The sequence below is a fragment of the Petaurus breviceps genome, unplaced genomic scaffold (assembly GCF_028583685.1).
Source record: "Petaurus breviceps papuanus isolate PSGF00001 unplaced genomic scaffold, PetGlider_PUasm1.0 185, whole genome shotgun sequence".
Taxonomy (NCBI): domain Eukaryota; kingdom Metazoa; phylum Chordata; class Mammalia; order Diprotodontia; family Petauridae; genus Petaurus; species Petaurus breviceps.
The window spans coordinates 1522193-1536495 of record NW_027185797.1 but is presented as its reverse complement, the minus strand read 5'-3'; the positions used below and the strand labels follow the sequence as shown (position 1 = coordinate 1536495).

Here is a 14303-nt window from a genome sequence, read left to right as displayed (position 1 = left end):
GGGGTAAATTATCTCATATACAAGAGGCAAGGGGAAACTGTTAAAATGGAGGGGAAGAACAGGAAGGTAAAAGGGAATGAGTCAACCTTACTCTCATTGAATTTGGCTTAGGGAGGGAATTACATACACACCTAAATAGGATAACACCCTACAGGACAGTAGGGGGAAAGGGGATCAGAGGGGGGATGATGGAAGTGAGAGCAGGTTGGGGGGGAGGGAAGTTGGAAGCACACACTTTTGAAAAGGGACAGAGTCAAAATAGAGAATAGAACAATTGGGGGTCAGGAGAGGATGGAGGGAAACATACTCAATCTTTCACAATATATACACTATGGAAATCTTCTATGATGGAAGAAGGCAAAGAATCTGGAATTCAAAATTTTAAAATCAAATGTTTAAAAAAAAATATATATATATATATATTTACATGCAACTGGGAAATAAGATATATAGGCACTGGGGTATAGAGATCCATCTTGCCATACTGGAAAGACAGAAGGGGTATAGAGGAGGATATAGGAGAGAGCAGATTTGAGGGAGGGGGTACAAAGTGGGATTGCTGTTTTGAGGTGGTGGGTGGGGGAGAGACAGGGAGAAAATTTTAACTCAAAATCTTGTGGAAATGAATGATGTAAACTAAAAATAAACATAAAATTTTATTAAAAAAACAAGCAAAAAACTAAAATTAAACCTTGCAACTGGTCTCATCACTTCCTGGCAAACAAAGCAAGAAGAAATGGAAGCAGTATAGAGTTTTATATTCTTGGGCTCAAAGATCACTGAGGATGGTGCCTACAGCCATGAAATTAAAAGATGCTTGCTCCTTGGAGGCCAAGCTATGGCAAATCTGAACTGCATACTAAAAAGTAGAGATATCACCTTACCCACAAAGGTCCATATAGTCAAAGCTATGTTATTTCCATTGATTATATATATAAATTGGACTATAAGGAAAGCTGAGCGCCACAGAATTGATGCTTTCAAATTGTTGTGCTGGAGAAGGCTTTTGAGAGTCCCCTGGACAGCAAGGAGGTCCAATCAGGCAATACCTAAAGAAATTAATTCAGGCTATTCACTGGAAGGTTAAATCGTGAGGCTGAAGCTTAAATACTTTTGCCACATAATTAGAAGATGGGACTCATTAGAAAAGACCCTGATGTTGGGAAAAAGTTAAAACAAAAGGAAAAGGGAACAGCAGAGGATGAGAGAGACAGATAGCATTGTGAAACCAACAAACATGAACCTGGACAGACTTTAAAAGATAGTGGAGGGGGCTGCCAAGAAGTACAGCGAGTAAGAGCACCGGCCCCAGTGTCGGGATGACCTGGGGGATCAAATCCAGTCTCAGACACTTAGCATCTACCCAGAAACACCTGGCCGTATAACCTTGAGCAAGTTACTTAACCCCAATTGCTTAGGGGCAGCCAGGTGGCTCAGCGAGTAAGAGCACTGGCCCCAGTGTCAGGATGACCTGGGAGATCGAATCCAAGCTCAGATATTTAGCAACACACCCAGAAATAACTGGCCGTGTAACCTTGAGCAAGTTACTTAACCCCAATTGCTTTAAAAAAAAAAAAAGATAGTGGTGGACAGCAGGGCCTGATATGCCATGGTCACAAAGAGTCAGACACAGGTGAATGACAGCAACAAGAAAACCAATGAGCAAAAGAATACAGGGTTGGGAATCTAAAGGGTTCTTCTACTAACAATCTGGACAATTTTGAGCATACCACTTAAACATTTGGGTACTAAATTTCCCTAGCTATCAAATGATAAAATTGTACTATGCCTCTCTATGGTTCCATTTCGACCTAAAATTCCATGTCTCTATGACACAAAATCATACAAATTCAACAATAACATGGAAAATAGATGTAGAATTTAGTCTTCTGTGACAATGTCAATACCTCATGGTTTTTACCACATGGATATACTGTTTTTTTATGTAGGCATAAGGATAGACAGGGTAGGGAGAGGAATTATGTGCAGAGAATTATACTGTGAAGGTGTTAACCTATAATTGTCTGAAAGAAAAACATTTTAGAAAACTGTCAATGACCAACAAATTTTTAAATTGATTTTTGAGCCCTAAACCTAAGACTGTGTCTACCCTGTATGTAAAACAGTATCATATAAACTAACCTTATCAAAATGACATTTTAAAAAAATTTACATTCATTAGTCACTTGAATTTTTTTTATTATCTTGGTAGGATAAATTATTGTGAGGAAGTAAAACTAATCACTTCTACTACTCCTGTATTTATAACTTCATGTTATTATATACAGCAAATAATGTAAAAATAATGAGAAGTACTTACAAAAGGAGCAACACAGAATATACAAAACAAGTAAATCAGTACCAAATTATATACTGCCAAATTCTGATACAAGATATCATCTATCATCTAGGCCTTATATTTATGATTAAGACTTTGCTTATCTATCACATAACTTCCTAAGTAACTATAGACAAACCTTAATGGAGACAACAATAGCAAGAGCTCTCCAGTAGAAGGGGACTTGGATGAGGCTGAAGCAGGAGGCATGGAGGGCTGGGTTTACAACTCATCTGTGACTGTGAGGCTGGTGAGGGTGACAAACACTCTCTGCTTAGCTCAGACTCCTGTGACTTGGAAAGCTCTAAAACCCTTCAGTGTGAGCCCTGGAGCTCATCTCTTACAAAGCTCTTCGAGGGCCTTGTCGTCACATTCCTGACTTCTATCTTGATTCAATTCTGATACCACCTCACACTTCCCACACTGCCCCATCCCTTCATTACTTTTATATTATGTAAAAACTTTTATACATTTAAACATTTTAACTTTTGTTTTTTTTTTATTTTGAATTCCAAATTTTCACTCTCCACCCTTTCCTTCCCTCTCACTGAGACAAAAAGCAATTAGATATAGATTATACATGTGCAACACTTTTGAAAAGGGACAGGGTCAAAGTACAGAACAGAACAAATGGGGGGCGGGATAGGATGGAGGGAAATATAGTCAGTCTTTCACAATATATCCACTATGGAGATGTTTTGCATAGCTACACCATGTATAACCTATATTGAATTGTTTATCTTCCCAGCAAGGGTGGGTGATGACAGAATAAGGGAAAAAAAATCTGGAATTCAAAGTTTTAAAATCAAATGTTTAATATAAATATATATATAATAAGATATACAGGTACTGGGGTATAGAGAGAGACCCATCCTGCCCTACTGGAAAGTCAGAGGGGGGATGGAGGAGGATATAAGAGAGAGCAGATTGGGGGAGGGGATATACAGTGGAATTGTTTTGGGGTGGTGGGTAGGGGAACAACGGGGAGAAAATTTGTAACTCAAAATCTTGTGGAAATGAATGATATAAACTAAAAATAAACATAAAATTAAAAAACAAAAAAAGATTACACATGTACAGTCATGCAAAACATTACTATATTGGTCATGTTGCAAGGAAAACACAGACTAAAAAAAAGAAAAAACTTTAAAATATCATGTTTTAATCTGCATTCAGACACAATCAGTTCCTTGTCTGGATGTAGAGAGCCTTTTTCATCATAAATCCTTCAGAATTCTCTTGGATCATTGTATTGCTAGGAATAGTTAAGTCATTCACAATGGAGTGTATTGCTATTACCATGTACAGTGTTCGCCTGGTTCTGCTTATTTCAGTTTTGCATCAGTTCATTTAAGTCTTTTCAACAACCCTATTATTTGTATGCAGAGTTCTAGTCCAATTCTGTTTCTATTTTCCATCTACATAAGAATTCAGTTGTCTCCCTCCTCCCACTCCCTCAAAAAAAACCAGGAAGAGTTCAATCATCACCTGCTTAACTGCTGCCCTGACCTAGACAGAATTTGGGACAAGGTTTGGGCAGGAGTAAAGAGGAAAGTATGATGACAAGTTTTAATCATTTCTCAAATTTTTTGTTCTTAGTTTGTCTATTTGAAGAACTATGGGAAAAATCAAAGAGAGCTGGGCAATGTTATTTTCAGCTGCTTGTGTCCTTGTGAAAATTCACAAAGAGAAGGCTCTTATGTTAACCATAAACTAAGAAAGCTTAAGTACACAGAAAAGAAAAAAGAATCCATTTAAAAACAAACAGAAGAAGAATAATGACCAAAAACAGTTGTTTGGAAATTAGAAGACTCAGGTTCCTGATTCATGGTTTCTTAAGTAGAAGCACCCTCATTTATAAGTAATGTGAAAAGGCAATGTTTAGATTGGCACAATTCAAATTACCAAATGTCAAATGGGACAATTTATCAAATCATAAAATATAGCTTAAATAAATGAGTTTGACTTCTGAAATAGCTACTAATCATATCTTAAAATATAAAATTTTAATTTCACAAAGAAAATGTTTACAGACTATTTATGATAAGACTCAAACAGATCACCTACCACAACCCTGTCCTTCTAATGCCTTCTTTTAAATAATGATAAAGTTCTTTTGAGTTTATTTTAAGACTGTTAATAATACTGATGGAATCATTTTAGAAAAGTCTCCTCATTATAATTGCTTTGACTCGAATTTGACAAAAATAAATGTCTACAATAGACCCAGTTCTAACTAATTTAGTTTTGATAATCAATCCACTCATCGTTTCCTAGTACCAGTGCCCAGTTTTTGAAACTACAAAAGGATGGGATTTGGACTATGTCCCTAACATAAGCAGGGGTTATGTTCAAAAAGTTTCTAAGTTCGTTATTTAAAATTAGACTGCATTTTCCCATGGAAACAGCATTAATACAGAGTGTCTGTCAACAAAAGCCAATATAATTGTTTATACAAACCTGAAATGTGGTACTGATTCTGCCCCTAATTAGGCACACGACTTTGGGCAAATCACTTAATTGTGTGGGCTTCAGTATCCTGTTTTATAAAGGAGGGGGTGGGAAGGTAGTTAGACTAGAATAAATTCAGTGCAAGAAATAATTATTAAGTACCTTCTATTTGGAGAGTACAGGATTACTGCCCTCGTGGAATTTTAAATCCTGATTATCACTAAAGTGATATCCAGCTTTACAATCCTGTGACCAATAATCCATGACTGACTCTACCAAAAACACTATACAATACAGGCATCAAGTTACTACAGGAAAATGAATTTAGAATTTCATCTTAGAAGGCCAGGAACACATCTCCTCCCACTGCAATGGGAGTGGGGCCTTTCTCCTGACAAGAGATGCCATGGTAAAAGGTGGAAGTAAGGGAGTACAAGCAAAGATGTGGCTTGCTAGTTACAACTTTTTTTCCCCCACAAGGCTTGAACTGTGTCCCTTCCTATTGCCTATTGTTTCATTCACTGTCACTGCCCAACCCAAGCCTAGAGACTAAATCATGGGGTTGTAGATGATAATATCAAAAGGTAAAACCAATGCCCCCTAAATTCTTTCATTGTTCTGCTTGCCTTCACCAAGAGCAGACCTTAAATTTAAACATCATTCAATTCAATAATAAAACTCAAATTCATGTATATATGTTAATAGTAGACCTTTACAGAGAAAAAAGGCTGAAGTGAAATGAAGCTGTGTGTAAGGGGAAATGCAGGTTCAAGCTTGGTTTGTTCACCATCACTAGTGCTCAAGTGAGTGCGATAAGGCAAAGAATAAAACAGAGAGAAAACATAGGGCATGGAAGGGAATACCAGGAGACAAAACTGATGCTGAAGACTGGAGACCAGGCCTGATTGATAGAGGAAGGGTCGATACTTGTGGGTAAAGGGTACATTGATCATCGTACAGTATTGCTGTTACTATGTACAATGTTCTCTTGGTTCTGCTCACTTCACATGCGTCTTTCCAACAGCCTTAATACTTGTATGCAGAATTCTAGTCCAATTGTATTTCTATTTTCCATCTGTATGAGAATTCAGGTGTCTCCCTCCACCCTTTCCTTCAAAAAGATCAGGCGCGGTTCAATCATCACTTATTACATTGCTGCCCTCACCTAGGCAGAATTTGGGACAAAGACTGGGCAGGAATAAAGAGGAAAATATGATAACAAGTCTAATCATTTCTTAAGTCAAGCATACATAAAATTGGGGTTTGTCTACAAATTAATAAACATTTCAATGACATATAATAAAGATCCTATCCCTTCGCAGACTGTGAAACTGAAGATATGGCATAAGGAAATACCTGATGGTAGACTTACTGTCAAACACCAAATTGTTCAGGAGGAGGTAATTAATATATCAGTTTTTGGACTTAGTTGATTTTTCAACTATTGTAGAAATACATTTTGGATGGATAAATTTGTCCAACTCTTCCAATATGGAAAACATCTTTTTTTTTTAAACTAATGTCCATTCTAGGAGAATTTTTCATTAAAAGAAAAGAAACAAAAATGGTCTGATACTTTTAACTGCTCTTTAAAACACACTAATTGTTACCAGCTTTATATAATTAAACTATCCTGAAATCTGAAACTAATCTGAGAGAAGCACTTCTGGTCAATATGAAGGATATCTTTCTGTATAATTAACTATTTCTTTGGATCCTTTAATGTGGTTAACTTTAACTTTTCAAATGGCACTTACTACATTCCTATATCCACTAGAGTGTATTTGTATTCATGGATTCCAGTCATGCTCCCGAAGAGGTAATTAGACGATATCCCATGAGTTACAGCATTCTAAAAATATTTTGTATGCATCATGTAATATGAAGCAACAGTTTTCTACACAATAATGTAGGCTGTATATCAAATAATTAGTATGCCAGAGTCTCTTCATCTGGTAATAAACTAATTAAACTTCAAGTTAAATGGAAGACAGTTACTGAAAGATCTTCCAACTTAACTCATTAAATTCAGGACATTTTTCATTATGGAAGCAGATTTAAGATGATAACTGGGCAACTAAAGATTCAGTGGAACAAAGAAGAAAGGATTGCTATAGAAATGATCAGGGAAAGTTGGTGATAATTTTCCATATTCCAAAAATAATTCTTCCTAATTACAAAAATAAGGTTAGGCACTGGACTTTGCTTTCACTGGCAGAAAGAAATATCAGGTGAAGAAACTCCTTGTACCAATGTACAGGTACCAATGTGTCCCATCTTTCCAAAATCAGTATTGGAGAGATTCCTTGGTGCCCCAAACCCTTCTCAGGGTCAAACATCCAGCATGCATTAGGAAAGGGCCCTGACTCCAGGTTTTCCTGTAGGGGAGGTCTACTCTCTATCCACTATACCTGTCATGAAAATATATTAATATATGTTATATATACATATATATATTTGAATGAATAATATATTAATTAAATAAACTTGGGAAGAAAACCCCACTTGATAATACTCCAATTATAAATGTATATGCTACTTTAAAGATTACTATGAGCCTTCCTCATTTTAAAAGCTCATGTGGATGGCAATAAAAATGTCACAACCTCCATTTTGAAGAATTAAAACCCAAGGTCCAGGGAAGGGCAGTGATATACCCCAATAAGGCAACAGTTTAAAGAAAAGTAAAGAGAAGTAACTACTTAAGGAGGCACCAGCTAAAGGAAAGGGGGACTGAAAATAAGAACTGACCTGAGTCATGAATACAACTTAAATCTAATTTGGATGCAAAAGGTTCTGAGTCAAAAACCATCTCGTTGGATATCTTCCATTTCCCCTGGATCTATAGAACTCAGCTGGAAGCAGACAGAGAAACAGAAAAGCAAAAGAAACCCAAGGCATTCCCCTGGTGCCTGGCATGGGCCATTCCAGAAGAAGAGATCTTCACAGTCTCTATGGAGGGAAGGAAGCTCTAAGAGATGCCCCAGGGTAAAGGATTCAATAAGCCTGAGGCGAGGAACACTTCTAAACTCACTGTAATCTCACCTAGTTCCCAGTACAGTGTCTTCATAGGGACTGTATGTTTGTGGAAGCAAATCCAAAAGTTCTATCATGAGCTCCAGTATGACCCTGAACACTCTAAAACATTTATTGCTGGGGCAGCTAGATGGCACAGTGAACACAGCACTGACCCTGGAGGCAAGAGGACCTAAGTTCAAATGCAGCCTCAGACACTTAATATTTACTAAGCCATGTGACCTTGGGCAAATCACTTAACCCCAAATGTCCTGCCCTTCCCCTCCAAAAAAGCAAAAAAAAAAAAAAAAAAAAAAAAAAATCCATCTATTGTTTATGAACAACACTAATTTACAAATCGCATTACTTAGAAGTCCTCCACACTATGAGGAACTTACTCAGTGGACAGACTACTGACTTTAAAAAATTGTCAGAACTAACCGTAGAGCGAAAATGTGTCAGCAAGGCTGGATGTTGTGTTACTGCTTCAAAAGCTAATAAAGTAATCTTGATCAATTCTTCTGATGCGGTCGGACCTGGAAATAAAATGATTATTACATGGCTTTATTATTATGACACTAAACACAATGTCAAAATACTTTAAGTGAAGAGGTAAAAATGCCCTCATGAAATACTGACCTATGGCTCCATCTATATTGGTCTCTCCTGACTCTATGGACTTAATATGATTCTGTAAAAAAAAAAAAAAGTTAAAATAAACATGGCTTCCAAAATACAAATGATAATTGTGATGTGTAAAGAACCACTGTTCTTTCTTATTAAACATTCATTGATAACATTAAGTACTATCCATATGGCTAAATCAGATTAGATCAATGTGATCTAATTAGATTAGATTAATATTGCAATGCTATCCAGGAATAAATAAATAACATGTATGTATGTGTATACACATTTATACACATGTGTATGCATGTGTGTGCACATGAATTATATGTCTATATGTGTGTGCATGTACATGCATATATATTATCCAGAACCATTTTACAAACATATACAAATATGTATATATAAAATATTGAAGTGTACAGTCTGAAAACAAATGTAAAGTTAAAAACATTCAAAAGTAACAAATGGAAGAATATTTGCATAATATAAAAATCTAACTTACTGATTAGCCATTAAACTATGTAGTATATGACTCTACTTATACTAAAGACAGACTTCTGGCCACCAGAACTCCCTGGCACATACAGAGAGCTGTAAATCTCTAAGTTAAGGGAACAGGCATACGAGAAGTCATAAATGAAGATTAAAGCCGATCTACTCAAAGACAGCATCAGGCAGAAGCGAGAATGCATCTGAACTTCATTTCTCAAAATCAGTCCACTCAGTCAGACAGTGTTTACTGAATGTCCACTACATGCAGACTTGAGTACTAGGTGCTATAAGGAGATTTTTTAAAAAAGCCAATCATTGGGGATAGGAGTGGGTAAGATAAAAACATCATACATAAAGAGAAATAATAAACTTTGAAACTTATAAATAAGGCTGGAGAGAATGATGAACATGTGCCCCAAAAGGCTCTGGAACCAATGCACAAGAGGCTGAACTACTCAAGGAGGAGGTGAGTTTAAGTTTTAAAGGAGTAAGGGAAATGTCATGGCTGAGAATTGCAAAAGTCATCCTAGGCTTGGGCATCCGAGGCAGGAATCACAAATAGAGGTTTGCTTGAATGGAAGGATTATCAAAACAAAGGGCTAACAGAATAGTTATGTGGAAGTTGGACAGGAAGTAGGATCAGCAGGATTTGACTCAGGCCGCACAACAAAGGGCAGGGCTGACTATAGGAGAGAACCTAGAAGGCTAAATGTGCCACTGACAATAAGTAGCCTGAAATACAAGTGCAAGTACAGAGGCTCCCATCTGCCGCTCTCACTCTTCACTTTAAACAGGGTCATCAAAAAATAGAGAGAAAACAAAGGACAATCTCTGGCATTCCTACAAGGAAGTTGCCAAAAGGAAGGAGATACAATGACTATTCCCACCAGCCTAAGAGGAGCTTCCAAAGTGACATAGTATGATGCCCCAGGTACCAAAATGTTCTTCAGTGGCCCCACTGAGAGCTGGGAGAATGAAATATTAATGATCTGGGATGAGTAAATGCTAAACTGTTCTTCCTAATGTTCCTCTGTCCTTTAATTTATTTCCAGCCTTCTGATTTCACTTTTATGCCAGGATGTGACTTTCATAAGTGATAAAAAGGACACACTACTGATTTCTAGTTGCCAGTAAGGGAGCAATCCTCTCCACAATTTGTTTTTACCATCCATTATAGTCTATTAAGTTAAAGTTTAGGAGCTGAGAAGAGTATGCTGTAAATAATGCTGGGAGTTTATACATGATATTGTCAGGACTAGTCTTTTTCTGATTTGACAAACTGATAACTGATAAAGCAGTCATTAAATGTTATGGACTAATGCAATCATTGATCCAATAGAGAAATAAAATTATTCATGATCATATGGTGATATTATGAGTTATTTTATGGCTCAATTTATTTATTCTTTCGAATAAGTTTTTTCCTATGCACACCATCCCAGCATAGTGGTTACGATACAGAGGATCGGAGTCAGGAAGGGTTGGGTTTAACTCCTGTCTGTGACACATATAGCTGTGGGCACCTGGACAGGTCACAAGGACAGGGAGGCACAGATCGCTGTCAGAGGGAATAAGACTGCACAGTCACTGGAATTCTCACATGTTGCCCGTGGTATATGCTGCTAGAATGGAGGGCAAAGGTTGATTTACACATTTTCCTTCACATTCCTAGTATCTAGCACCATCAAAGTAGGTGCTTAATAAATTTGGAGAACATAGTGGTTATAGATAACATGTTTACATTAGGGGTGGTCAAGATTTTTCAACCCATTTCCCCTGTAGCAACAAAAGCCCAGATTTAAACTGGAACACTATTATGCTGCACTTAGAGGTTCTCATGCTAAAGCTGGTGCCTGGCTATGCATCTGCTACTTTTGCTACATTCCCTACTTTTCCTGGCCTGCTACAACAGTCAAGAGAAGGAAGAAAGCTCTGCAACCTTCCAGAACCTAGAGCTTTAACCACACTTTTAGGTTTCATTAATCTCTGCAGTTAGCTGCTGGTGCTGTGTCTAACAGAGCTCACGAGTTCCAAGAGGGTGAGGCTTTATGTGGCACCATTCACTGGGACACTCACAGTAGCTTCTATAAGCCTCCCCATTAAAGCCAAACAGTTCAGGAAAAAACATTCTGTCACACATATTCAGGGTCAGGCTGCAGGTAAATTGTGAAGCCGGTGAAACTTCCCATAAGCAACCCTGCACCTCCACTTCCTGGCTGGCATCTAATGACCTCATGATTCCCTGGGACACCACCCACATCTGCTCTCCCTGAGCTGCACACTCTGCCCCAGACCCAAATGTCTCCTCTTCATCAGAACATGTTCTCCACTAGCCTTCATATGAGAAAGCATCTTATGAATTAATTCACACTGAAGCATCAATTCCCAATATAGCCCCACTCTATCGATAATAACAAAAATATAACAACCCACATTCCTGTGGATCATTGAAGGTTCACAGAATGCTTTCTTCACATCTTTGGGAGGTAGGTAATAAAAGTAGGTGTCTTTCTACTTTCCAAAGAGGAAGCCAGGTGACTTACCCAGCGTCCACAGGCTGCTAAGTATGGAAGCCAGGCCTCAGATACAGGGCTTCTAACTGACTTCAAGACCAGGGCTTTAAAAAATTAACTGAGGGTAAAACTTCCAGCCTCACTGGCAGCTGCTGGGAGCAAGATTTGACAGCCCAGCACACAACAGGGGCAGGCAGGCTGGCAGCTATGACCCAATCTATATGCCAAGCTGACTGTGCATGGAGCCAATGTGTGCCCTCGCATGTCCCAGCGGTGAAGGAAACAGACATATTAACAATAGCTAACATTCATATAGGTCCAAGTTTGACAAGTGCTCTCTTCACAACAAACCCATGATGTGGGCACTCCAAACATCATCCTATCCATTTTACAGATGAGGAAACTGAGACTTGCAGAGTTAAGTGACTTGCTCAGCATCCTGTAACCAGGAAATATCAGAGCTGGGGAAAAAAAAAAAGTAAATTCTCCCCTGATTTGAAGTCCAGCAGCAGACTTTTCACTAAACCACACATCCTGCCTGTCAATAACCTGGTACTGTCGCTCCTCGTCTATTTATCATCTGTATACACATTGGCTCTCCCCTGTTACACGGTAGGCTCCTCATAATCAAGGATCAGGATTGTTGCAGCAAGCACCCCAGTGTCCCCAGGGTGCCTGCTCACACAGGTTCTTGGATCTGCTTTGTTAAAGGAAAGCAACTCAAAATGGGTTAACAAGCTTACTTTAATCAGTCAGACATATATCGTTTACCTTGTTCAGGGGAAAAAGGTCAGCACCCCAAACTTCAACATATACAGACAGAATTATCAAGACAGAAACATCAAGTAGACAGATTTCCAAACTGTCCAACCATTACATCCATACCCAGTCAACATCTGGGTTTCCACATTCTGGGTTTTTCAAAGCCGGGGGACTCTCAACAACGGCTTCCCAGAATTCAGATCAAATCACAGAATACTTCTCAAAGTGAGTCCCAAAACAAAGCTACACATCAGGGCTTATATAGCCTTCTCCTGGCTCAGAGAATGTAACAACCTTATTGACTCACTGGCCAATCAAGAAGTATCTACTGAAAAACAAGCCTCCCACCCCAGGCTTCAAGTGCACATTAGCCTAGGGGCAGGGAAGATCTTCAAAATTTACATTCTTATTACAAGGATGTGTCTATCTCTATATCTTCCCAAGATCCCAGCATAGGGCACCGCACATAGAAGACATTTGCTGAAAGAAGAAAGAGATTCATTAAAGATTAGGGGAAAAAAGAAAGGTTGACACCACCTGCCCCAATAAATAGGGTATCGTCTTTACTTCACCAGTAATCAAAATCTATAGCAACAGTAGTACTTGGGAATAGCATTTCAGCTGTTGCTGCTAATAATGATTACTTACATTTATCATCATCATTTATAAGGATCTGTCATGTGACTTATATCTATCAAAGTTATATGAAATTATAAGAATGCTTTTTTAAAATTTAAAAACCAGTCTTTCTGATTAGAGCTAGGAATTCCATTTTTCAACAAAACATAAATAATGCTGAATTTTTCTGGTTGGTTCAAGCTAATTTTCCATCAGCCATCACCTGCTTGTGAACTAATCAAAACAGAAGATGAAGTGCAAAAAAATCCAAAGTGATCGTCTCCAGCTCATTAATCAAGCAGCACTGTGAAAAGGTCAGTCACAATGAACACGATGTAGTACAGCATTATGTCCACAATGTCAAAATCTTATTATCCAACATGACTCAATTCAAGACCCTTCGAACTATAGTTACTCACATGACAGGTCTTCTAATATGTTATTGTACAGTTGTCAATTAAATGCAACTAAACACACATTTATTAAGCACCTTCTATGTGCCAGGCACAGTGCTGGGTACTAAAAATAAAAATTTTTCGAGGTGCTTACATTCTACAAGGCCTAAGTGAAATGAATGTAATTTGGAGGAGAAACTGTGCACTCAGGGGATCTGTGATGGTTCTACACAGATGATAGGACCCTAGCTGGTGCACAACAGGTGTGGGAGAAGTCTTTTGGAGGGCAAGGAGGCAGAAGATAGAGCACTGAGTTCAGGGAACAGCATCATTGGGCCAGTCTAGCTGGAATGTAGAGAGTATGAAGAAGAGCAATGGGCTACTTTAAATGAAAAGCAGAGTGTATATTTCATCCTAAAGGCAATAGGATGTTGGATCCTGGAGTATGAGAGACTCATCTTTGGAGAGCCAGGAATCTGGGCTGAGAACCTTGGGATGGAGGGAAACACTTGTGTAAGGCTTATAGCAAAAAAGAGCAGCCACATTGGAAGCATAATTCCTGCTCCTCCTTTCCTGACCACAGGGCTTGGTAAGAACAGTGGAAGAGAGATGATACTTTTTAAAAATCGCTTTTATTTATTTTATTAAATATTTCCCAATTACATTTTAAAAATTTATAACAATTTTTTTAAATAATGAATTCCAAATTCTCTCTCTCCCTCCAAGCCTGTCCCCCTCCTTGAAAAGGCAAGTGGACAGAGTGCCAAGCCTGGAGTCAGACTTCTCTTCATGAGTTCAAATCTGACGTCAGACACTTATTAGCTGTGTAACTTGGGCAATTCACTTAACATTGCTTGTCTCAGTTTCCTCAACTGTGAAATGAGTTGGAGAAGAAAATGGCAAACAACTCCAATATCTTTGCCAAGAAAACCAAAAAAACCCTCAAAAGAGTCAGACATGACTGAAATGACCAAACAACAACAAATACATGTGAAGTCATATAAAACACATTTCCATATTGGAAATGTTGCAAAAGAAGATACGAAGTAAAACAATAAAGTTTTTTAACATGCTTCAATCTGCATTCAG

At 38.1% G+C, this 14303-nt stretch overlaps 1 protein-coding gene across 3 annotated transcripts in view; it reads right to left on the bottom strand.

Annotated features, from left to right (window-relative positions):
* Positions 1-14303, bottom strand: part of ULK4 (unc-51 like kinase 4) — a 651081-nt gene that overhangs the window by 405454 nt on the left and 231324 nt on the right. For all 3 annotated transcript variants that reach the window (XM_069088326.1, XM_069088324.1, XM_069088325.1), the window contains exons 26-27: positions 8444-8495; positions 8246-8340 (exon numbers count right to left, since the gene is read on the bottom strand). In XM_069088326.1, coding sequence (XP_068944427.1) covers positions 8246-8340; positions 8444-8495 — 147 coding nt within the window. The remainder of the gene's footprint in view (positions 1-8245; positions 8341-8443; positions 8496-14303) is intronic.